Source organism: Lagopus leucura, unplaced genomic scaffold (genome assembly GCF_019238085.1).
Source record: "Lagopus leucura isolate 7727_CA_CO unplaced genomic scaffold, USGS_WTPT01 Super-Scaffold_100103, whole genome shotgun sequence".
NCBI classification, from domain to species: Eukaryota; Metazoa; Chordata; class Aves; order Galliformes; family Phasianidae; genus Lagopus; species Lagopus leucura.
This window is the reverse complement of record NW_024962324.1, coordinates 43994-68996: the sequence shown is the minus strand read 5'-3', so window position 1 is coordinate 68996 and position 25003 is coordinate 43994. Positions and strand designations below refer to the sequence as shown.

Here is a 25003-nt window from a genome sequence, read left to right as displayed (position 1 = left end):
AAAAGGCACTGACAGAGAGAAATGTAGGTTAACAGGGTAAACCTGGGCATGTGCAAGCAATGGGATTTCATGTTAAAAAGCACTGGAAGAGTGCAGCTGAGAACAGGAAAAGTAGGTCAGATGCTGAGTGGTGTGACTGCTGTAGGAAAGCAGCTCTGGACAGGCTTTGGCCACCAGTGGGGTGCCTGGGCAGTGCTGAGCCTTCAGTGTGCTTTAATCTCATGGGAGCTGAATTCTTTGGAGGAAGAAACAGAAAAACCTGTGCCATCAGCTGTAGATGCAAGGCTGAGGAGATGGGTTTTGTGCCCTGAGCAGGCAATGGGAGGCTATGAAAGGAGAAACCTCCTGGTATTGAGTGTGATTCTGGGTGTTACAGCCAGGGAATTATCACGCAAGATATGAAAGAGCAGAACCTGTTGTGTAAAATTCATTCAGAGCGCTGTGTCAGAACAGCCTGGATGTGTGCTGAGCCTTTTTTTCCTCCTTAAAATCACATTTCTTGGTCCAATGCAACCCTGGATGTTTTCCTCCCATCCCATCTGTGTTTGTGGCATTTGCTCATAGGGAGCTCTGCTGGATGCAGCAGCTCTGGGCAATGCTATGGGGTATCTGGATATGGGATGAGAGCTGTAGGGGGAGAGGTTTGGGGTTGGGTGATTGTGGAAGGGCTGCTCCATTCCAGAGAGCATCAGAGTCCTTCAGCTAAAAGAAAACTGCCTCACTCAGCTGAATCCCATTGAGGGATAACATTGGGCTTCACAAGTCAAAAGTAAAGATGGAGATGGAATGAGCAACATCAGCTGTGACACCGACCAGATCCTGCAGCAGGAGAACCTCCCCCCTGACCACTGTGCTGCCTGGGACAGCTGTGCTGCCAGCAGGAGCTGATGTGCTTATATAAATGGAGATAAAGGCTCTGAGGCATCATTAGGAGGAAGTGAACTTTGCTGCTGCTCCTGCCCCCAGAGCTCAAAGTCCTTCTGCCATCTTCCCCAGCTCAGTGCCCACAGCCCCCTCCAGCGCAGCCTCCAGGAGTTCATCTCTGTTCTTGGCACTTGCACAATGAGGAAATTGGCCAACGCTTCCACAGCAGCCATCAACTTTCCAGGGATGTTGCATGGATTTTCCAGCCAGGGATGGAACAGCCTCAGCAGCCCTTCAATCCTCCAGCATGGGACTGCAGCTCTGCATTAGGAAGGAGCAGACAGCATTTAAAGGAGCATCCATAGGCTGATCCTCCTGCACAGGAACAACCTTGTGTTACGTTGTTGCATAGGAGAATGTACTTTAAATGCGTATTAACTGGCTGTGATTAGTTAGGAAGTTTTCTTTCCACAGCAGGAAATGGGAAAACTGTAATTATTTTTTTAACAAACCAGGTGCACCAGGCAAAAAGCCTCAATGCTGTGAGCACTTAGCAAATTCGTGCTGGCTGCACCTGATGGTTTTAATATCACTGGACAAACTGCTCAGTAATAGGTTTTGTGTGGTGGCCACACAGGAAGGCCCCAGTGCACATTCCCCTACCCTTCATACTTGCTGTCCGTTGCGGGGCTATCGGTGATGCTGGAATCATTTTTCCATCAGCTTGTGGTTGGATCTGCTGCTCTCTGCATTGGCATCTTCTGAGTGCAGAATGCACAGAGGGGAAAAGCTGCTGCGTCCTGCCCTGCGCCGTGGCCTGGCGGATGTGTGTGGGTCTGCAAAACCCATCATGAGCTTTGCAGTGCTGGTGCAAACCCACAGCAAGGCGAGGGCCAAGCAAGGTGGTGGGGGATGCAAAGTGGTTGGAGATGCAAAGTGGTGGGGGATGCAAGGAGATGGCGTGCACAGTGCTGTCCCCGTGTCCTTTCCCTGTCCTTGTGGGTCGGCCCTGTTTGCTGCCTGTGCTCCTTTGTTCCTGAACCATATTTCTCATCTCGTCTTGCTGGGAGCCATGCAGAGGAGTGCTGCCTTTCAAACACGCCGTCCTGCGTCAGCCCCGGCCTCTTTGTTTCTTTTTAGTGTGCTCAGCTTCGTGCTGGGAGAGCAGGGTTTTTCCAGCCAGGACAGTTTGGAGCATCAGACGTGTGCAGAATGAATGATGCTGGAGCTTCGGGTTCAGCCAGGGCTGGAAAAACCCCCACTCTTTGCTTTGGGCTTGAAGCAAAACCACCTCCTCCAGCTCTCTGTAGCTGTGCTTTAAATCTGGGGAACAGCACGTGTGCAGCATTCGGTGACACCCAGAGCCCATAATTCAGGGGATGAAGGCTGCACAGATCCATTCCCCCAGCATGGCTGGCGCTGTGCTTGGGGCTGGGCAGCACCTGGATCCTGCTGCCTCCTCGCATCAATCTCCCAGCTGGGATTTGTCCAAAAACAAAAGGTTTGCAGCAAGCTGGAATAACAGCATGAGGTTCCTGGGCACTGCACAACCTGCAGTGTCCTCCAGCCCTGAGATGAGCAGAGCCTCACGATCGTGTTGCTTCCAGGGATGATTTATAGCCTGGGTTCTGTAAGTCCTTCTCTGGAATAAGAAAGTATTCCTATCCCCGTAGCCTGAATTCATTATATTGAAATAAGGGATTCTGCATTCGAACAAAAAGAATCTCTGCAGTGCTTTGGAAGGGAAATGTTTCTAGAGATGAAATTAAATCTCAAAACAAATCCAAGAGCAGGCACAGAGACCACGAGCCAGCAGTGTGCCCTATGGCCAGAAGGCTGACAGTATCCTGGTTGGCCAACAATTGACCAAGGTTGACCAAAGGTTGATTGGAGCCCAGTGCTGTGCTCCCCACTTCCAGGCAGACTGGGAACTGTTGGAGAGAACCTCATGGAGGGTGCAGAGCTGGTGGGGGTCTGGAATCTCCTGATGGGCAAATGCTGAGAGCCCCAGTGCTGTTTGCTTGGAGAAGGTTGAGGGGGCATCTGATCAACGCTTCACCAAACCCAAGCACTGAGGTCATTGCTGGTGCCCACCCCTATCCCCTCCATGCTGTGGGGTGAGAGCAGATTTGGGGACACAGATGTGGCTCGCCAAACCCCACTGCCTCCTGCACACAGGGCAACCACAGGGCCACACAGGGAAGGGGACGAGGGCCCTTCTGAAGGTGAAAAGCTTCTTATTTTTGGCCGCTTTCCCCCCACTGCTGGAGCTGACCCCAGCTGCGAGCTGTTGAAGTTTTTAGGCCCTTTGTTTGTTTAATCGAAGCGCTGTTTGTTTTTGATCACAGGCATTAGATAGGCACTTCCTCTGCATGCAGGAAGCAGTGATTTCCTGTTCGCTCGGCGGCCAACTCTCACTGCGCAGGAAACCTCGCTCTGCTGAGTGTTCACTTTTTGTGCAGCGTTTTTGGAAGTCCTCTCGTGGGGTTGTTTTGTTTTCCCTTTCCCCATCATGGTGCTGTTGGGTTCCCAGAGGGGCTGAGCTCTGGTGGGGGGCCATTTCCCCACATTTGGTTGAAATCTCCCAATGAGATCCAAAATGCAGGGAAGGCAGCATCACTGCTTCGATGGCGTTTGTCACCGTTGTGACGGTGTTTGCCACTGTTTGGATGAGGTTTGCCATGGTTTGGATGGCGTTTGCCATCAGTTTTGTGCTACCACCAACAGCACGAGCACATCCCTCTGCTTTCACAGACCTGCTTGGTGCAGATCCATGCCTGCAGTCACCCAGTTTGTCTCTCCCTGCTGTTCTGTTGATGTCTATGGGTTGTTCCAGATGCAATTTGGAAGGTACATTTGAACCAGGTCACCTGAACAACTTGCCGTCATGGACAGAGTTAAAGCAGGGAGCTGGACCAAGCCTGCCCTGTTTGCTTCTTTTCTTGCTGGGATCTTTAGGCAGATAACTGCCCTGTGGGAATGCAGCAGGTAAATATTATTACTGATGACCCATTAAATCTGTGTGAGAGCTCTGCTGTGGGTGCATGGCTTGTGCTTCCCAGCAGCTTGCTTCTCATCTCTGCAATGCTCTTCTGGCTTTGCTCCCTTCTGGCTGTAGCTGCATGCCCAGGTCAGTCAGTCTGTAAAGCATAAGGAATGGGGGCAGAACTAATGATACTTCCCACCTGGAAAGGTGCTTCTGGGGTGGAAAAGAGTTCCATAGGATTTCCAGTTGTGTCAAAGGCAGCTGGGATGGGAATCCCTTGGCACCTCTATGTATAGGAAGTTTTTGTTGGTATCTCAGAGCTGACCCAGACAGGACTTTGCTGTAGCAGTGTGCTCAGAGCTGTGGTGGCAGATGCCCTCCAGCCACAGGAATCCCGGACAGGTGGACAGACAGACAGACAGACATGGCCATGTGGGAGCATTCAAGCTGGTGCTGGCCATCAGTGTCCCGCACGCTCATCTGCTGGAGCTTTTAATTACTTTGCTGTTGTAAAGGGGCTCTACTGGAGGGAGAGGGTTTGTGATGGGGAGCAGAGCAGCTGGAGGACCAGAGGGAATGGAGGAACTGAGAACCCACAGCCGCAGGACAGACACGTCCTGCAGACACCCATGCAGGGGAGAGCGTTGGATGCTTCGTTTTGTGCAGTGGTGGTGAACAGAGCATCACAGGGATGGATGGAGGGATGTGGCTGGGAGGAGGGCAGATGCCTTCAGGGCTCTCCCAACCCAGGGCACCAGCACAGCAGCCCCTCCTGCCCGGTTCCTGGAGAGCTCACCATTCCCCTGGCCCCTTCCCATCATTGCACGTTGCTGACATCATTGCCAGTTGCCATGGAAAAGGCAAGTTGTCCAAAACACGACCCCTTGGCCTCGTCCCATGCGTGTCAGGAAATGAAGGTTTTACAGCACAACGCTGCAGTGGAGCAGGAAAAACCAGAGAGGGACCAGCAGCTCGGGAACAGACACATGGCTCTGCCCCGTCTCCAATGGGGAAATGGAGACCAACTGGGGCTACCAGATGGATTTGCATCTTCTGAGTTATTTCTGGGCTGCTAGGGAGGCAATGTGGTGCTTTTAAGTTGGTGCCCAGAGAGAGGGCAAAAAGTCTGAGTGAAGCTCTGAGCAACGCAACAGCAGATGGTTTCCATCATGAAACCCAAAGAGAGAATGTCTCCTAGGTGACGTTGTGTTGCCCTTTGGCTGCTGGCTGGATAAGGAGCCCAGGGTGATGCGATGGGCAGAGAGCAGAGCAAAAAGAGCTCCCAGTCATGTTGCCAGGAGCCAGCCAGCAATTTTCCTAAAGCCATCCTGGAATCAGTGGTCGTCAAAAGCCTTGCAGGGAGCGTGGAGGCTTTGGGAAGGAAGCATCAGGTGTTGTGCTGAGGTGGGGTTGGGACACTGCTGTTCAAGGCAGCCTTTGTTCGGGCAGGAATTACAAGCAGACCTCTCTCCCGCAGTGGTCAGAGTGGAGGTGTTTCCCCAAGGGAAAGCTGGAAGCTGTGCTCTTGGATCCTCCAGCACTGGAGGAAGCACGCCGCGTCCTGCCCTGACCACAAAGGCTGCATCCGCTCCCCTGTGCACAAGCAGCGTGCAAAAAGCTCCATGAAGGCTCCAAGCAGTGGCAGCTCTGCCCGCCCTCCTGGATTCAGGCAGCCTTCGTGCCATGTCCGTGCTGCAGAATGAATCCATCTCCTCCTTGTGTTCTTTTCCCCCTTCATTCATGGCCATGCATGCAGCCCAGCCCCTCAGCAAGCAATGGCCCACGAGCAGGCTGAGCAACGCACTCATCTGGGGATGTGCTGGAAAATAAAACATGGGAGCTTTCTGGTTTTGCATACCCCATCCGGGGGCACAGTGCAGGCGCCAAGCATGGAAAGTGGTAGCATGACACATCAGCACTCTTGTTTTGGTCTCACTTTGCTCGATACCTCACCAGCGCTGCAGTCACTTCACCCACCCGGTAAACAACAGCACGAGTGCGGGGAGCTGCCGGCTCCCTCCCGGCTGTGGGTGGCAGAGGGTTAAAAATAGACTCCAGATTTCGGTTGGTGAATGTGGAGGCAGAGAGCAGAGCGCTGTTTATCGATGCCAGGGTTTCCCCTGAGATGCTGAAATGAGTCAGATAAAGGATGGGTACAACTGCGCTCCGTGCATGGCTCCTCCTGGGGAGCTCAGTGCTGAGGTCTGTGGGGATGTTTGGGGTGGATGGGTTCCTACAGGATGCTTTATAGCATCCTGCCCATCCTTACCCTTCTGTAAGCATTGTGCTCTGCCCTTCCTCAGCCATGAAAGCTCCCTTGGGCTGCTCAGCTGGCTCAGTTCCTCGCTGGGTTTTTAGCCCATGCAGAGGGCAGGGATGGGCAGGAGGATGGCTGAGGAATGTGATGTCCAAAAGAGTCCCAAAAGGCTGTAAGGTGCACCGGATTCCTGGCACTGGGGAGGCTGGAGGAGCATCAGACTCCTGTAACAGTGCTGCAGATGTTGGCTCTGACCTTCCTACCCTATGCAAAACAAACTGCTTCCAATGCAGAGGTCTCCGTGATGCTGCGACTTCAGAGAAACACAAGGGAGGATTTTGCTGTCTCTGTTGTTGCACTGCTAACATTTGGGACCTTTAGAGCATCTGAGCTGTGAGCATTGTTGCTGGGTCCCCAAGCGGTGCCATCGCTGCTGCTTGCTGGAAACTGAGGGCTCAAATGATGGGGTGCAAAGGGCTGCTGGTGCTGCTGCAGCTCTTTGTGGCCACAGTGAAATTAGGACACGCGTTTTGGTGCCTTCCTATCCTGTGTGCTGCAGAAATTGTGGTCGCTGTGGCAGGTCCTGTCCTGACAGTGCTGTCTTAGCATCCCATGCCCTTACATTCCATCCCTTTGCACAGTGATTGGACCCTGGGATGATGCAGACCTGGATGCCCATCTCCTGTGGCACAAGGCATGTGCATTTGGATCACCCCAAGCTGGTTTAGTGCACAGGGGGAGCAGTGTGCTGCTGTTAGCAGGGGACCAAACCACTCCCTGGCAGTTTCTGAGCTCGGGTTGACATCTGCTTCAGCTCAGCCCCATGGGGTGGGAGATACGGCTATAACTTCTCCCTGTCCCCTCTTGTGCCTCCACACCTCCTGCATTGGCATCACCATCCTATCCTCATCAGTATCCCAACTTCTTTCCTTCAGTATCCTTGTGCCCTCCCCTTTCCATCCCATTCCCTCAGCATCCCCATCCCATTCCTCCAGCGTCCTTGTCCCCACTGATCCCCAACCCATTCCCTCAGCATCCTCATCCCCATCTCATTCCTTTAGCATCCTCATCCCCATCCCATCCCCATCTCACCCATCCCCTCCCTCTTTGCACCACTGCAGCAACATCCACACACGAGGCCCTCGGGAACCCTTTTTCTCCTAGGGACAACATTTTGGAGGAGGGACGGAGCTCGTCCCGCTTCAGGGGCATCCCATGCTGTGGGATCTGGGCTGGGCTGTGGGGCTGTGTGAATGGAGCACTTTTTCACACCCGATGCTTCGCTTGTGGAAGCGGCAGCAGCTTCCTGTTTGACTCACACCTGACAGCCCTGCTGTATGAGTCTGGGCCTCTCAGTGCTTGCAGCAACCGAGTGGGGCTGTTTACAATTAGAGAACATGGGATTCCCAGAAAGAGGCTCAGACCGGACATCCTGAAGCGAAATACCCCAGGCGTCACCAGCTAAAAATAACCGTAGCAGAACAGTCACCAAACAAACAGCACGGCTGCGTTGGGTGCAGGGCTCTGTCCCATGGACTGGGGGGGGGGGGGGGGCCGGGGGACACACGATGGCCTTTCCTTCCCCTGTTGTGTTTTTTGGCCATAACAACGTGATGCTCCAAAGCAGCAGCGGCACGCAGTGATTTCTCTCGGTTTCTGTCTTTGTTTTTGGATGGGGGATGGGGGGGGTGAGGAGGGGGGGGGGAACAAAGGAGGCCCTAACATATAAATAAAGCTGTTTCCAGCCGGAACTGATGTGCTGTGGGCAGAGGACCCCGTAGCTGGCATTGCTATGGGAAGAAGGGTGGGATCGCACTGCTCTCTCCCAATTGCAGCCGTGGAGAAAAACGGTGTTTGAGCTTAGAGATTCTTCCAACCTTTCTCCAGGTGTGAAAGGGGCTGAGAGAGGGGATCCCTGGGTATCCCCAAGAAGGGGAGCGGGGCAAAAAAGTTGCACAAAGCCTCAGCCCAGCAGGGGCTGCTCAGCCTCTCCCTAACAGAGATTTCAGCAGAGCCAAACTCCCGTTAAAAGGCACTTACGCAATCGGGTGCTATTAGAGGAAGTGTCTCTGTAACCCCAGGCAGTTAGTGGTTGATTTATGTCCTGCAGCTTTAGGTTTTACAAGTTGCGAGGGAGTTGCATAAGAAGAAAATTTGACCTTCTATTTCTTAAGAGCTTTATTTTTTTCCCTTTCTTCTTTTTTTTCCTGTTGGGGGATATCTTTTCTCTGACGTTTGCGGACCCATTATTTTGGTGGGGTGAAGAAGAGGATGGCAACAGCTCAGAGGAACCCATGTGCCTTTGTCCTGTCAGTTGTGTCCCCTCAAAATCACAGTGGTTACAGCCAGGAATTGCTGCCCTTTATCACATAGGGGACCAGCATTGGGGTTTTCCTTCCTTGGCTCTGCAGGGAATGGTCCCTGCTGGCATTTCCCCTCTGCAATGGGCGCTGCGGATGCTGCGCGTGCTCCCGGCGTGCACTGAGTTCCAACTGCTGGCTTTTGCTCTGAAGCAATAAATCTGAGCAGAGCACGCTCTGTGCATGGGGTGTGGGCTGCTGGGGGTGATTTGGGGCTGTGTCGCTTCGTGTCGGCCCTGAGGGATTGTCCCACGTCGCAGCAGTGGAGGCAGAAGTCTCATGGAAACTTCACTTGCTCTCTCTCCTTGTTTGCCATTTGCCTCGCTCCTAAAATAGAAGCGACTGAGACTAAAAGCACACACGAGCAATTTGCAAACAGAAGGACAATTAAAAGGAGGAAAAACCAATTTCCCTCAGCGTAGCGGGGAAAAGACAGTGCTGCATTGTGTGAGCTGTGGTGTCCTTCCAGCAGAACAACCGGCCCAGGTTCTCTGCCCACGGCTATTTCGCATGATGGTGTTCTGTGAGCTCTCTTGTTCTCAGCCCCCTCGGAGTCTCTCTGCTCCGGCAGCAAGTGAAACCTCCTGGCCTTCCCATCGAGATGCAAAAAAGCTCTGTTTGCTCAGAGCTCCTCCATCTGCTGCAGGGATGGTGCTGGGAGCAGCGAGCGCAGAGCAAATGTTGCACTGGGGGGATGCGCTGCCGAGGATGGAGAGGGCAATTCCAGTGCTCTGAGATGCTGAGTGCAGAGCTGGGGCAGGTACAGATCCCCTGATTGCCCCTGGTGCTCGGGCATCGCTTGCAGCATGAGGAGGGGGTCGGCACCTTTGTCTTTTGGTGCCATTAATTGGGATCAGCCCTTCGATCGCTTGGGTGCCATTTGGAAAGCTGAGGTTCGGGCTGTTCGTGCTCCAAGGGAGGGACTTTTGTCTTCCTGGGTGAGCGTGGGTGGCTTCGAAGCAGCTCCAATTTTAGTCTTTCTGCACCACCCAGCAGATATAAAGCTGGGCACCACGCTGCATCTGCTCCTGGGGTACCCATTGTCCGGGAATCCCCAGGTGACCAATTATACCAATGGGAGTACTGATGGAAAAGGGCCATTTTTAACAAAGCCTTTGCAAAAGGTTGGTAGAGCCCCAGGAGCCTCCTGGCAGCTTGATTTTATTTTGAAAGCCGTCAGCCCACCAGCTGGGTGTGAGAGTAAAATGAAGATGCAAGATAAACCCACTTGTGCGCGAGAGAGAGCTGCTGCCCGCGGCAGCGCGACATCAGAGGTTGTCATTCTGAAACCAAGCATGGAAACTGCACTGAGAAAAAAGCTAGAGAGCGGGGCTCCTCACCACACACGGTGCAGACCACACTAAAGAGCTGCTCTGCCCTGGGGACTGTCACAATGCACTGGGGGGAAAGAGAGACAAAGCTAAAGGGCAGCAGGCAGCTCCGCACGCGGGCCGGGCAGATGAGCACTGACAACAAAGGTACTTCTCCAAACCATCTTCTGGGCTTAACGTGTCTCCCTCTGAGCTTTCTTAACACTGTGCTCTTTGCTGAACATCTCCGTGGTGTTCCTCTGATATGTGTGGGGTTTTGGCTGTCCACTTGCCCCAGGGAAGCGCAGGGCAGAGGGTGACAAACAGAGGAGGCTGCAGGCGGCTCTTGAGCTGCTCGTGTATGCAGGAGGGTGGTGAGAACCATCAGCAAATGTTGGTGTGCACTGCAGCCCCAGGCATTGCTCTGCTGCAGCCTTCCCAGGAGCACACAGGATTTCTGCTCTGGCCTCACCCTGGTGCATCCTGCCTGGGATTTCTGCTCTGGTTGATCCATGCTGGCACTGTGCTCTGATATACCCCCCTCCATCGCTGCAGGGCTTCTCTGGACTGAGCCATCTCACAGGGCTCGTTTCCTTGCTCCTGGCAGCCACCAGTTGGGAGGGGAAGGGCACACAGGGCAGTGGCTCTCGCTCACGTTCTATGGATGTGGGCCATGCAGAGCAGGAAAACCTCCCCACAGGTAGGCACCGCTCCCCTCCTCCAAGCAGCAGCGCTCTGGGTTTGAGTTTTTCCTTTTTCACTTAGCACTAAAAGGCTCTCTTGGGTCACCTGTGCTCACCAGTTTGCGGCCCAGATGCTCAGCTTCAGCTTCTCACCTTCAAAGCACAAAGTTCTCTTTGCTGCCCCACAAACCCGTCTCCGTGCACAGCACTGCAGGCACAGCGTTGCTGCACACCCCACAGCATGGGTGGCTTTATCTGATTCCTGCTCACCCGGCCCTGCCTTTGTGCTGCTAAACCATAAGGATACACAGCTGCGCTCTGCTCACATTGCAGCAGCTCCTCAGCCTGCCAGCCTTCGCCCTGCCTGGACCAAGGGACGGGGCAGCATCTCCCTGTTCCGTTTGTCACAAAGTAGGGCAGCTCTCCCCTCTTCTCTGGTCAACCCTTGGTACTTCCCTGTTGTTTCATTTTCTCTTGGTGAAGAGCTTGGGAAATGGCACTGAGATAGACTGGTGTGCATTGTGAGCCCACGGGGAGGGGGAGGGAAGCTGCGATGGAAGGATTCTTGAGTTTCGCCCTGCTTCAAAAGTGCTGAGAGTGGTGCAACGCTCCTACGGCCCAGCATGGGAATTTCCATCTTGCTTCATTTCGCTGGGCTGTAGATAAGGCTGAGCATGTGCTCAGGGTGTTTCAAAAACGAAGGTGCAGACTGGGAGAGCCGACACCTGTAAAGCAGCAAGGCCCTTAAAGCAAAGTAATCTGCACGCACCCGACGTGGTGGCTCTGAATGCTCAGCACAGCAGCAATGCTCACGAGCAAGTGCTGTCCCAGCTTAGGAAGGCTGCAAGATAAAAATGAATTGATGCTAAAAATCTGAGCATCAGAGAGCTGAGAGGTTTTGGTCTCTCACAATCTATTCCACGTCACTCCTTCACTGCATACCGGCACCGAGGAGCTGAGCATCGCCTCCAGCCTCTTGCAGGAGGGCTGGGAGCTGAGGTCATGGCTTGCTGGGTGGAAAGATTTACTAGCGTTGCCATTCCTGATGTATTTTCTGAGCCTTTTTGGGAGGAAAGAATCCACCTTCCCCTGCAGACCCGCCTCGTCTGCTGGTGTGACCACTTTGCTCTGTCTGCAGCTGGCTCTGGCCATCCAGGTAGACCGTGTGCCATCACAAAGCTGCTAAAAAGATAGGTCCTTCCTCTCTAGCCCAACCCAAAGGGCGTCACAGTGCTCTTTGTATCAAGACTGGGCTGCTAGAGCAAGGTCTGCACTGTTATTAATAGGAGAACGGGAGTGGATTCAAGTTGTGACATCTCTGTGGAAAGTACCGTGTCCATGTCTGGGCCATAGCACCCCTTACATCTTCCTTATTTCTCACTGAAATGGGATGATTTCACTTTGGATCTTGCTCTGCTGTTGGGCCTTTCTGCATAGAGAACTGTGGTCCCATGCAGATGCCTGCAGTCGCAGATCTCACCCCACAGCCTCCCCATGGGGTGCGTTGGGCTCTCCATTCAGCCCCTCGTTGAACAGGATGGGCAGTCAGTGGACCTTTGCTGAGCTGCTGTGATGCTTCCCACCCTTCAGGGCTGTGCTCAGTACAGGTCAGTCACGCTATGAAGCAAGAACTGAACATGGCACACAGCTGGAAAGATGGAAAAGAAAGGGAAAACCTCCAAATGGCTCCTTTAGCTTTTGGCTTCCCAGTCCCAGGAGCAGCCCCAGGAGCCCTGGTCTGCCTGCAGTGCATTCTCTTTGTGTTTTGGAAAACAGAGTTTTGCCAGCTATTATTTCTTTATCTGGATACAAACCCTCTGGGCATTTGGAAAGGAAATAAACAATTTCCAGCCGCTCAGGTGGCGGTGATGTGCGCAAACTGTGCTGCAACCTCACACAGCCCCTTTATGTGAGAACGTTTGGCTTTTCTCTGATGGAAAAAGGCAAGGATGAGGACGAGCAGGTAGAGGTCGGCGTATCCATGCAGGGGGTTTTCACGTGATTGCCACGCCGGAGCTGCTTTTAGAAAGAAAAAGCCAAAGGTGTACAGAAAATGCTGCATCAATTGGGAAGCGCAGGGGACGTGAAACGGGGAGCGCAGCGGGTGCTCGCACAAGGAAGGGGTTTTGCAGTGGGCTGTCCCAGTGCTCGCACAAGGAAGGGGTTTTGCAGTGGGCGGTGCAGATGTGGCCCAGGCAGCAAAGCAGCTCTCGCTGCACGCACTGCAGGAGTCAGGAGAGGGCGCGCGGAGCGGCGGCTGTTTGTTACAGAAACATTTAGTCAACTGGAAGGCTGTTTCGAAAGCTAAATTGAGAGCTGCTCCGGCTCCTTCCCCGGCCCATTGTTGTGGTTTTACAATCACATTTTCCTGTTTTTAAAACAAATGTTTTTCTCTCCCCTGGGGCCGTCCGAAAGACCCACAAGAGCGGCGGGGGGAAGCGGGCGGGTGAAGCACGCATCTTCCATCTCCAATAATTGCCCTTTGCTTTGCGCAAACAGCAACGGGAGGGTGGAACGGCCGGGCTGCAGCGTGCCCTGCTTTGAGTCGCTGGTTCCTCTTTGCCGCGCTGTGGTTTCATGCTGAGCAGAAGGACGACCAAAGGTATTTTTGTAGGTCTTATTGCAGGAGTGTCTATTTAAAACAGACCTCCAGGCTGATGGGTGAGCGCGGTTGTTTGGTTATAAGAGCAGCGGAGGATGGGGGTGGTGGGATGCGGGCTGGGCACTGCCCTGCCGTGCTGGGGGTCTTCGGGTGCTGGGAAACCTGTGAGGGTCTCCAAAGAGGAGGGTCAGATCCTGCAGTGGTGATGCAAGGCGAAGTTTTGCGGGGGAGGGAGGCTATTAAGCAGGCAGCCAGCGCTGTGTGCTGCTCTCGGTGTTTTGCTTTGAAATGTGAATAGTTTTCCATTTGCTGAATGGAAGCAGAGAAGTCACAGCAGAGCGCTGTGATCATCAGCTGCTCTCTGCAGGGCTGCATGAGTTCTGCCCTGTGTGTTCAGGAGGCAGCTGGGGACAGAGCTGCGCCAGCAGCGGGCTGATGCTGGGTCGGGTGACCTCCTCATCCCCTGCTCAGCCTCTGCTGCCTTCGCTTTGACAAACGGAGACCCCAAACTACAAAGCACCAAGGTCTGCACCCAGGATGCATCCTGACCACTCCACCGCTGCAGTTCCCTAAAGCTCCACTCGCAGCCTCCTCCTGTGCCCAGCACGGCGTTGCCCAATTCAGGGTGTGAGTTTCTGCTCCCCTATCTTTCATACATCAGCAAATAAAAAGCATCAAGCTTTCTTGTGCCCGAGTCAGCAACTCGCCCACCTCCTGCCTGCCTGCTGGGTCAGCCGTGGCTGGCAGGCTCAGCAGATCAGCTTCCAGCATCCCAAATTCAACCCGAAGCAGGGGATCTATGGGAGAAAAATAGAAGGAAAAGCAAGCACAGCTCCGTTGGAAAAGCAAGAACAGCTCCATTCTCTCCTGGAAAGCAGGAGAAACTTCTGATTGTTCATAGTTTGTGAGGTCCAGAGATGAGGTGGGGGGTGCAGACCTGGAATGGGCCCAATGAGTGTGGAGTTTTGGGGCTGGAGGACAGGAAGGAGGAAGGAGATGGGATGGGTGGAAGAAGATGGGGATGAGAAGCAGATGGAGGAGGATGCAGAGCAGCACAGAATGAGGTGCTGCCATCACTGCCCACCCTCCCCGTGGACCCTCTCCTGGCTGCAGGATGCTGTGGGCATCAGGCAGGGATTGGGGTGAACCCAGGCAGCCTGTGGTGGCTGCTCCTCCTTTGTCGGCACGAGGATTGCAAAACTCATGGGGGTGAAGCGTGTTCAGCTCCTCTGATCAAAATAGCAGCACAGTTCTTTCACAACCAGCAGCGGGTTCTGGGTGCATCCCCCCACCCGGCCACAGCAAAGAGGCCTGGCTCATTGGCAGAGGGAGGAGAGATGGCAGAAAGGGAAGTGGTGCCTGCTTTCCTGGCTAAAAATACTGCCTGTGCTTCCAAAATAATCGCTGGTGAATGATTGGCGTCAACCCTGCGGTGCGGAGCTGCCAGCTGGTTCAGTGCTCTCATGTCTCCATCTGAGCTTTGGCCTTATCCCACACCTGGATGGAGGGAGGTCTCAGTGGGACACTTCTGCAGTTGGAGGCAGGTTTTGCAAGGATGATCACAAATTGCAAAGATCACTACGATTCTTCCTTTGGCAGCCAGCCTCAAACCTCTCCTTTCTGACTGGGCTCTTGTTTTGGAAGAGAAAAACAGCAGCTTGCCCTTGGGTTCCACGTGGAGCCAGGAGCAGGGCTGAAGGGATGGATCCAGCTCGGGAAGCCCAACCCCTGGCTGCATTCCCCATCCTTTGGGAAGGATGGATTGAGGGGAATTTAGGGCTGTGAGCAGGAAAAAAGGGCTAAAAAGGGAGAATAAATCCCTTTCTCCTGCTGCTGCCAGACTTAAAGCGTGGAGAAAGATCCCAATGAATTGCATCTTGGATTGGTGTCACTGAGTGATATGTAAATATACAGAGTGGGCACTGCTGGGACTTTCACTGTCAAATTACTGGGCGTTCTCAGAATGAGCTGTCTGTCATCAAAACAGTGGCAATTTTGGCATCGTTTGGAGCTCGGGGGGCACCTTGATGTGCTCTGCTCTGCGTGGGGTGAGGTCAGGGTGGGCTCAAAGCTCAGGGCACCATCAGGTGCTGCTCGAGCATCGTCTCAGAGGGGCTTAAGCCAAACATTCCAGATGAACCTGGAGATAAATGAGATTCGAAAATGAATGGGAAGGAAAAGCCGATCCAGGAAAAAAGCATCGATGAAAGGGAAAGGGAAAACCCCAAAGGTGAGACTCAATGTGAGCAGCTGCAGCTTGAGCCAGCTTCAGAGAGCACCGAAAATAGCTCACATCGGATGCCAGCCTGCGTGCACGCATGCATGCTCGATGTGTAACTTCCCATATTCTGTTCTGGTCGTGTAAAAGCGAACAAAATAGCTCAGCAAAAGCCCAGCTGCTGCCCACTCGTGTTTCGGTGTTTATCGCACTGCATCTGCACTGCTTGACCTCTGGAGGTGTGGAGCCCCATGGCTGAGCCGCAGCCCAGCGCAGGTCTTCTTGCTCTGGGATGATGCAGGGCTCTGCTCTGCATCTGAAGTGATTTCTTCTTTGGAAAAGAGAAGTGTGATTCGGTGGTCAGAGAATCCCCCCCTGCTTCGGATTTCCTGGAAATGCTGCTGTCCTCTGGCAGGAGAGCTGAGCCAAGTGACCCCCGCCTGCAGGATGCTCCTGGCTGTCAGCAGGGAAATCTGTGGGATAACTTTGGGGGTGATTTGAAGCCCCTGAGGACCACCTCCTTGGGTCCACATGTGGCTTTTTTCTTTCGTTGTTTTTCCTCTTTCTTGCTTTGAGATGTGGGGATGCTTCCCCTGCCCTCTGCACAGTGCTCCAGTTGTGGCCACCCCAGGGCAGAGCAGAGGGGAGGAGAACTTCCCTGCCTTGGTGGCCACGCTCTGCACACTGCAGCCCAGCATCCCATTGGTCTTCTTGGCTACTAGAGCACACTGCTGGCTCACGGTCAATCTTTGGTCAACTGCTGGTCAACCATTGATCAACCAGGACACCATTGGTCTTCTTAGCCATGAGAGCACCCTAATGGCTCATAGTCACCATGGTGGCCAGGATGATCCATGCTGACTGCTTGACAACTTACATATCTCATAGAATCATCGAATGGTTGGAAGGGACCTTAAAGATGAGAATACTGCTATGAAAAGAGTACCTGACTCAATTTGTAATAATAGAGCTGCTACGCTCCTTGAATTAATGGCAGACCATGGACTTGCATAATATTCTGGATTGGTACCATTCCATTTTCAAAGTGAATATGCTTCAGGCAGCAAGATAAATAGCAAAGAAAAGGCTTGTGAGCTGCACAGCTCTTTCCTGCTTGCACATCCTGTATCACTCCGGAGCAACCTTTGCTTTTAGCAGGCGGATGCTTTGCATCCAATCAATGGAGGCAGCGGGGAGCGAGTCCTGAGGGAGAGGGCAGGAAATGGCAGCAATCACCCGCAGCCAGCCCTGTGCTGCTGCTGCTCACTGAAAGCATTGCTGGATTTCAGATTTTCAAAGTAAATCCACAGCAAAGGGTCTTTTCCAGAGCTTCAGAGTCAGTCAGGGTGCAGCTGCGAGAGATTTTCAACGTGCAGTTCCTAGTTTTTCCTCCTTACATTGGCCTGTGGGTTGTACCAGCACGAAGCAGGGTCCTGCAGGTTTGGGAAGAGGTAAAAAGCTGCAGTGACAGCAGAGAGCTCGTGCTGCAGGAGGCAAGTTTCCCCAGTTGCTGCATTTAACCAACCTGACCCTTCTATTTTCTCTCTCTGAGATTTCTCTGCTGTCACATTGCTGATGGCAGGGGATCTCTAGCTGGGACCAAACACGTGGCCAAACAACACTCAGCTCAGCACTGTGCTCCCAAAGAGCAGCCCCTCCAGCTGCCTGCTGCAAACACTTCTGGGGATTCACATTCCCTGCTATGGCTGGGGCCCTGCATTGCATCCCAGAATCAGAGAATTGCTCAGGTTGGAAATGGCCATCAAGATCAGCAAGTCCAACCATTGAGAAGACGACGCTTTTCTGATTGTTTGGCACCAGCTCTGTGTTTGTGTGTGAGCTGTTTGTGCTGCAGGAGATGCAATATGTGCTTCAGGAGGAGCAATAGGTGCTGCAGGAGATGCAATAGGTGGTGCAGGAGATGGAATATGTGCTACAGGAGGTGCAATAAGTGCTGCAGAATAAGCAGCAGGTGCTGCAGAGGTGCAGGAGGTGCTGCAGGAGGTGCAGTGGATACCATAGGGTGGCACAGGGTGGACTTCACCCACACCACACCGCACAGCGCCACGAACCTCATTTCAATACGAAACCACGCCAAAAGAGCCGGATCTCCTTTTTGAACCCCACACCCACTCCTCCCCCTTCCTCACTCCCCCCACGCCCCGTTCGGTCCCCGCTTCCAGGAGCCCTTCGAATCCTCGGGGGCGGCTCAGCTCCATCCCCACCCCGAAGCCCCCCGGCCCGACCCGGCGATGCGGGCGGTTCCATTGGCTGCAGCGCGGCTTCGGGGCGGTGCCGCCCGCAGACAAAGCGCGGTGGGCCGGACCGGGTCCGGGCTTCCCGTCTCCTCCCCGTTCCGTTGCGGCGTTGCAGGTGGAGCCCGGGAGCTCCGAGCCATGGATCCCCGTCGCCAACAGCCTCAAAACGGCCTCTACGCCCTGCCGACCTCCCGGCTTCGCATTTATCCCTGCACGGCCCCGCCCGAGGTGAGGGGGGTCCGGGGTTGGCAGCGTCCTGGGGGTCCGCTTTGGGGTACTTTCCCTCCCTCCCCCCCCAACCCCCCGGTTCTGCTCTACTGAAGATGCTCGTGGCCGGAGGTGGGGGGCAGGGGGGGTTTAAGGGGTGCGAGCGCGGCTCTGTGCGGTGTGAGATGGGTTGTTCTGTGTTTAGTGCGGGGTTTGGGTTCTGCTGGAGGGGTTCGTTCGATCCCGGTCCTTTTCCCTGCTGCTGGTTGGGCCGTAAGGGATGGGAGCGGCGGCTCCGTCAGTTTGTGACGCGTTTAATGAAGTTGAGTCCTTGTTTTCTCTCGGAGTTGCTCAGAAAGGATGGGAACAGCTGCTCTAGAAAAGCGATGTTGATGCATGGAGTATCCCAGCTGTGCAGTCTGTGCCCGCTGCAGCCTGCAGACCTGCAGGTTATCCTGTGCTTGGTCTTTGCTGGTGGTTCCCGTGCTCCAAAAAAGCAGAGCTTCCCACACCTTTTTTCCCTGATAAAAGCATTATCTGTGTTCGGATGCTCCTGCAGAGGTAGTAGGGGGATGCTTGGCTGCATGCGGGAGGGAAGAGTTGTCACTTCTGGGAGCAAACTCCCTGAGGACTTGGGCTGTGCTGTGATTTTTGCCTTGTTTTTAGCCTAGAGAACGGTCTCAGCTCCTTACAAAGCTGTTTGCTTTGGGAAGCCTCTGCCCAGGTGTCTGCAGAGCATTTCACCCAGCACATCACAGCAGATTTCTGGTGCTTCCTGGTGTGCTTTGAGGATTTCAGTCCTTCCTGCTTGGCTGCCTGATGTGAGCAGGAAGTGGGAGAGCGAAAATGGCAGCAAAAGTTTTTGCAGCAAGGCTGGAAGCATTGAAGACGTGGGCATGTGGGAAGGTGATGGGGTTAGAGCTGGCAAGAGCAGGTCCTAAGCCTTTCTGATGTGTAATTTGTGTAAGGACATGTGGAAATGTTAGGGCCAATCAGTGCAGGTGTGTAATCTTGTCCTGGGCATCGTGGCAGGAGGGAGGAGGTGGAGTGCAAGTGCACATAAGGTGCCTTTTCCAGCAGTTCATGACACTGTTTGGCTGTGTCTTGCATCGGCAAGAAGCTCTCTGGGATGAGGATGGTGCCCAGTTTTGGGTCTGTGCGTGGTGCTCTGTTCTGTCTGGGGCTGCTCTGACTTGACAGAAGCGTTTTGGAGCTCTGCAGCATTGTTTCTAGATGTTCAGAGCAATGAAGTCCAGCATCCTGGAGGCTGCGGGTGTGGATTTGTGGTGTGTCACTGGTGAAGTTGAGGAACTCAGGTCTGCAGTGGCTGAAGCACGAGTGTCACGGCTCTGGCCCTTGTTTCTGTGTTCACACTTCATTGGGCCGTAAGCTATAATGAAAACCCAGGCTCTGTCTGATGCTGGGAGCTCGGGTTTGGTTGGGAACGGTGGCTTGGTGTGTTTTGAGGCAGGTGGCTCTAGGGATGTGAGTGGCAACGCCAATGGCTTTGGGGTGCTGGGCTGAGGCCAAGCAGAGTTCTCTCACTTCAGGGCACTTAGAAATGACTCCTGGGAGGCTGAAAGCCAGTTCTGCCAAACCATTTAGAAACTGTTCAAAGACAATATATTAAGACTTGAAAATGTCAGTAGTGAGAGGCTTTGTGTGCCTGGAGTCTTTGTGGAGCAGGCTTTGGGGCTTTTTCCTGTTCAAGTGATGGATGAAATGGTAGATGTGCTTTTTTGAGGAAGACCAAGAGATCGTGCAGTCATGTATTTAACAGCTGGGACCTTAAGGAGGGGAAAAAAAACAAACCAGAGTGCTGGCAGTGCTCTGAACCAGGGCAGCTCCTGCATCATTACCCAGCTCCAGCAGGGTTGTGTGCGAATCCCTTTGCTTTGGCTGGGGACAGAACCACGTTTGTCGAAGGTTCAAGCACCAAGGCCTTATTTTTTCTGATGTGATCAGTTACGTCTTGTCTTCTTCCAGCTGTAGCAGTGTCCTGCTTTGTTCCCTCCAGCCAGAGCGTGGGGACAGGGATGGCTGCGCAGGACGGGGAGGTGAGTCAGTGCTGTGAGCTGTTGCATCGAATCCTTCCCGAGGTCTGTGTCTCATTATCTTGCTATGCTCCCTGAAGGCAAGAATGCATCCTTCCCCGATTTCAGGCTTTGCTGGCTTCCTCTTAGCAGCTTCTTTGCTGACTTTGTGTCGTTGGTAAAATGGGGCTGATGACTGATGGCCATGGGACCGTGTCCTGGCCCTGCTGAGTCTGGCTGCAGCTGGGTGGGCTCGTGTCAGGCTTGAGCAGCCCTCTGTGGGCAAGGCTCTGAGAGCCCTGCTCTCTGCCAAGCCGCCCTAAAAATACTACAGAAAGCCCTGCAGCTCGCACTAAAAACACTGCAGAAGGCTGTGCTGAGCTGCCGTGATGTTTTCCTTCCTTTGTTGGTGCCTGCAGCGAGTGTGGTTTGGGTCTGGCCACTCCGCTCCCGTGCTGCCAAAGCTGCCTTTCCCTGGTGAGCAGGGTGCAGTGCTTTACAGGCAGTTTTCTTGCTCTCAGAGATCTGAGGCTGTGTGTTGGCCGTGGGATGTGACATGAGGTTTTCCAGCAGGTGGGCTGCATTCGGGGTGCAGAGCTGGTGAGCTGCAGTTTGTTGCTTTTAGCAGGGACTTTTAAACGTGGGTTTGTTAAACTGAGCCAAGGATGTTTAGGAGGGCAGCGCTGTCCTGCAGAATGTATGTGAAGGATTTGTTTTCTTTCTCTGCCTTGGAGAGCTCCAGCTTCCCTTGAAACAGTCTTCCAGATATAGCAGCTGTTGCTAACACTGAATGAGCTCTGAGCCTTTGTGTGCTGTGCAGGATTCAGTCACTGGTGCTTGAGTTTAGCCAGAGCAAGTGAAGCTGGAATGCTTGGATGGCTTCATCCCAGTCATCAAACTATAAATAGTAAATGTAGCCCAAGTCAGCTTGCTGGGCTGACTTTGGAAGTTCTCCGGGCTCACCTTAAAGGAGGGATCTGTGCTGGGGCGCAGCAGCCCTGGGCAGAGCAGGGCTGGAGGTGGTGATGCACAGGAACCTGTATTTCAGTGTATGAGGTGGCAGTCAGTACGTATGTCCCCGTCAGTGTGGTCCCTGTTGGGTAATATGGGAGGATGTTGAGGAAAGAGCCAGGAGTTGGTGCCAGGCTGCCAGCCATGTTGCTCCTGGGCAGGGAGCTTCAGAGCAAAGGGTGTCAGTGGTGCTCCTGGTCCCAAGGATGGGCTGGAGTGGGGCAGCAGCTCTGTGTGACACTTGGGTGCATTAACACATCCATCACACATACCTGCTTGCCCTCCCTCTCCTTGGAATCTCAGTCCACCATGCTTAAGGCTGTGTGCGGTGGACGGTGCTGTGGTCAGTGCATCTTTACCTGGCTTCTTGCACCTTGTCACAACCACAAGCCCCATCACTTGGACAGATCCAGCTGCATCCCATGAGCTATTTACAACAGAGAGGCTTAGCTCTTCCCAGGGCTGCACTGTATGCTTGGATTAAACCAGAGCTCCCACCAGTGTGAAGCAAAGTGGTTATGCTCACCCTGCAATCTCTCTGCACTGCAGTGGGGGACAGTGTGTGCTGGGCTGGGACTATGGGTGCTCACTGTGGGGTACAAGAGGAGGGAGAGGTGGGAGCTGGGATAGTGCTGAGAGCAGCGAGGACCTCAGACTGGCCTCCAGGAGGGACTCTGATCACGATGGAGAAATGCTTTGGCTGTGCAGGGTGTGCCTCTGCCTGGAGCATCCTCCAGTGCCAACCTGGGAGTGGGATGTGTTGCTGGGTGGTGCACAGCTCAGGCTGCCAGCTTGTGGCATTGCTTGCTGATGGCTCTCCCGGGTGCTCAGTGCATTTACTGGATCATTCAGGATCAAAAAAGCCCTACTGACTGCTATCCAAAAGTAATGCCTCAAAACCAAGCCTTCACGGAAGGGGAATCTCTTACACAAGGGAGGGGAAGGCTGTGTTGATGCTGATGCTGCTTTTTCAAAAGCTGCTGTTGCGTAAGCGTGAAGCCTTGGGCAGCACAGAAAATGTGGAGAACGTCACTTCCCAGAGAGCTTGATACAGGATTGCCTTCTGCATTTCTTCCTCGATGCTTATCCAAAACTTCAAGGCTTATGTAAATCCTGCAGGTTCACTCGCAGTTTGATGCACTGAGGCTTCAGAGGATGTTTCTGTGCATAGCCTGGGGGCACAACTACTGAGAAGAGTCTCCTCTTTCCTGTTGCTATTTTCCAGCTCCAGCTGCCTTAAGCAACACTTAAGAGGCCACAAGCTTTCCAGTATTGTCTGTTGGTGGCTACAGGGTGAGAATATCTGCTGCAGAGAGGCTGGTGGTAAGCTGGGAGGGTAGTAACAGCCGCTGGAGGTGTGCTGTTCTCCCAGTGCCCTGTGCAGGTTTTGGTGGGATGTCTTTATGAAAGATGAAGCTGGTAAATTGGGAGTCCCTGCTTGCAGCTTCTTTCTGTCCAAAAGCAAGGAGAAAATCACCATTCTCAGCTCTGAGGAGGACGTTCTGATGCTCGGAGCCTCTGCTCTGCACGTGCTGAGAGGTGGATGCAGGGAGCACCCTGCAGTGTGCTGCTGCAGGGACTGGTTTCAGGTGGCAGGCTTGATATCCAGAAACCGTAGCTTGTATGTTTGTTTTCCAAGTACCTAAGGCTTGAAATCAAATACGCTCTGAGTATTGCCATTTAAATTTCCTTACATTAATCTTAATGCTGGCTGCTAACCGAGACCAGATCTTTCTCAAACACATCTGGTGACCGGGCAGATCGCAGCCCTCTCTTCTATGCGTGTGCTTTGCTGGAGAGCTATGAGGCTCTGAGGAGGGGTTGGAAGCACAGAGAAGGGGCTGAGCTGCTCCTGGGGTGCATCACAGAGCTGCAAGCCTTGGTTTGGAATCCCATGTTGATGTGGAGGTGGCCTCGGGAGCCCATTTCTGTGTTTGTTTTGCCTCAAAAGCACTCATGGAGGCTCTACCTTCACTTAACCAAATCTCGGTGAGGTGAGAGTTGTTGTGCAGAGTTTCCTCTTTATATCCTCTTATGTCACGCCGCCCCGCCGGCTGAGCGCTCTCAAAATAGCTGCCAATCCCTGTAGGTTTCACTTCAAGGTCTCTATTCTTAGCCTGCTGGTTAGCTGAGCAAGCCGCCTTGCTCAGTAGTCATGAGTTCAAGGACCGAAGGGTGAAGAATAGCAAACTTGTGCCATGCGAAAGTTGTGTTTGCGTTTCATGGCAGCTTTGAAGGGACAGTTCGGGCACAGCCCTACCCAGCAGCCTCAGCCTGCCGTGCTCAAAGGCTTCTGCACCGACGTGAGCACGAAATAAGAGCTGCCGGCGTTGGTGTGCGTTCCGGAGGAGGCAGACGGCTCTGCAGATGGGATGACTCAGTGCACGAGAGTTCATTAAGTGCCCTTTTGCATCTGGCCCATCTTCAAGCAGGCTTATCTTGCTGCGTCTCGGTGCTGCCTCGATGACCAGATACGTGCACAGCAGGAACGAAGCAGAAGTGAATGTGGGATGCGGAGCGGTGGCTTCCCGGGAGCGGAACTAGCTGGATGTTCTCAGCCTCAGGGCACAGCTCTGACTCTGTCTGCGGCGCTGGTGATGTTCAGCCCGTCCTGTAAGTGCCTCTCACATCCCTGGGGGGGTTTTCCTTCCTTGCACAGTGCTGTGGACTGGCTGAAGGTGTTTGGGAGCATCCTTCTGGAGTGGTGCCTGCATGGGGCGGAGCTGAAGCTCTCACCCCGCTGGGTCCGTGCAGGAGCAGGTCAAGTTCTTTGCTGCTTTGCTTACTTATCCTCCATTCCCAGCCCTGTGCCCATGTGAGAGCTTTCTGCAGCCTTGCAGCTGCAAGAGAGGAGCAGGCAGTGGCAGCCCCAGCCGTAGCAGCAGCAGGGCAGTCTCAGCTCTCCTGCTCTGCCATTTCTGGCTGTTTCACAGGAAACTCACTTATCACATCTGAAGGTGTTGCCCAGATGGGTACACAGCCCAAAGGACTGACCCTGTGTTTAGTCCTTCAGCAGGGCCCAGCTGTTCTTTAGAGTACATCTTGGGAGCAGTCTTGTTTTCCAGACTTCCTTTGAACTTGTTGAAGCTGTCTGATGCCATTTCTGCTGGCTTTTAGGTGGGTTCCCAGTTGGGGTGGATCTGGCACGGTGTGTGGGGTGGTCAGAGCACAAATGGCGCAGCATCCCGCACCCAGAATGTTTGTTGCATGGCAGAACTGAGCTTTCTTGGGGCAAAAGCTGCTGGCCGTGGCTTTTGCTACGCACTCTGTATATGGGGTTGCTGGGGAGTGAGTGCTGTGTACCAAGCTCACATCCTGCCTATGCTGTGGGTGATGGTCACGTGCAGGCGAGGCCTTGGTCCTGTGCTTGGCTGCTTCTTTAAAGATGTATTTTTAGGTGCTTTCTGGCTTCCTCTTCCTCCTGCACGGCGCTGAGCTCCTTTCTAACTCCCTCTTCTAGGATTGCTTTTTGAGCAATCAGTTCCTCCTTAAACCTGTTTTTGCAGGCCTTTGTCTGTGCTTGGGAGCTGTCCCAGTTTAGCATTAGCAGCTGCTGGCTCTTTCTGGGTAAGCAAGAACAAATAAAGGTTTAGAGTGAATGAATCATTTGAGCCTTATCTGTCTCAAAGCCGGGACAGCTGTGTGACTGCTGCAGGAGCCTCACTGCGGGGCACAGAGGCTCCTGGTTGAGGCACTTCTCCTCCAGTGGTCAATGCTTAATGGGGTTGTGCTGCTGATCTGTGCCGTGGTGAATTCTGCTGTGTTCCTTTTTGAGCTTTTATCCCACGCTTGGTTATGAAGCACAGCTCCGGATTGACTCCCTTTCCTTCAAGGTTTTGTTATGGGCTCCTAAATAAACTCGGCTTGTAGGATGCTTGAAGTGGTTTAACCTGTGGGAAAAGGGTCAGTGGCTGCAGAGCACGGTGGTGGGACCCACATAGGGGATGCAGTTGGACAGACAGATGTGGCATCAGTCACAGGGTGCTGTGGGGACTGCTGGTGATCCTGGGGCTCTCTGCTGGAGCTGAGGGATGCAGCCAAGCATTGGCACTGCAGGAACCGGCGTGACTTTGCTGGTTTAAGAGGCAGGATTTGTAGATTAAGTAGCGTTGGTTCGATAACAGAAATGTGGGAGGAGGGAGGGAGCAGCAGATAAGCCTTGGGCTCGTGCCTGAGAAGTTTTGCTCTGGCCCTAAGGTGGGGACTTACAGTGG

At 53.6% G+C, this 25003-nt stretch overlaps 1 protein-coding gene across 7 annotated transcripts in view; it reads left to right on the top strand.

The window, feature by feature from the left end:
* HDAC7 (histone deacetylase 7) overlaps positions 1-25003 on the top strand; it is a 60265-nt gene that overhangs the window by 2283 nt on the left and 32979 nt on the right. The window contains exons 2-3 of one of the 7 annotated variants that reach the window (XM_042887678.1): positions 12960-13062; positions 19732-19802. The exons of 1 other annotated variant lie outside the window; for it this stretch is intronic. In XM_042887678.1, coding sequence (XP_042743612.1) covers positions 12960-13062; positions 19732-19802 — 174 coding nt within the window. Of the gene's footprint in view, positions 1-12959; positions 13063-17609; positions 17767-19731; positions 19803-22925; positions 23403-25003 lie in introns of those variants that run through there. 5 more of the 7 variants (XM_042887685.1, XM_042887686.1, XM_042887681.1 and 2 more) reach the window with 5 other exon arrangements.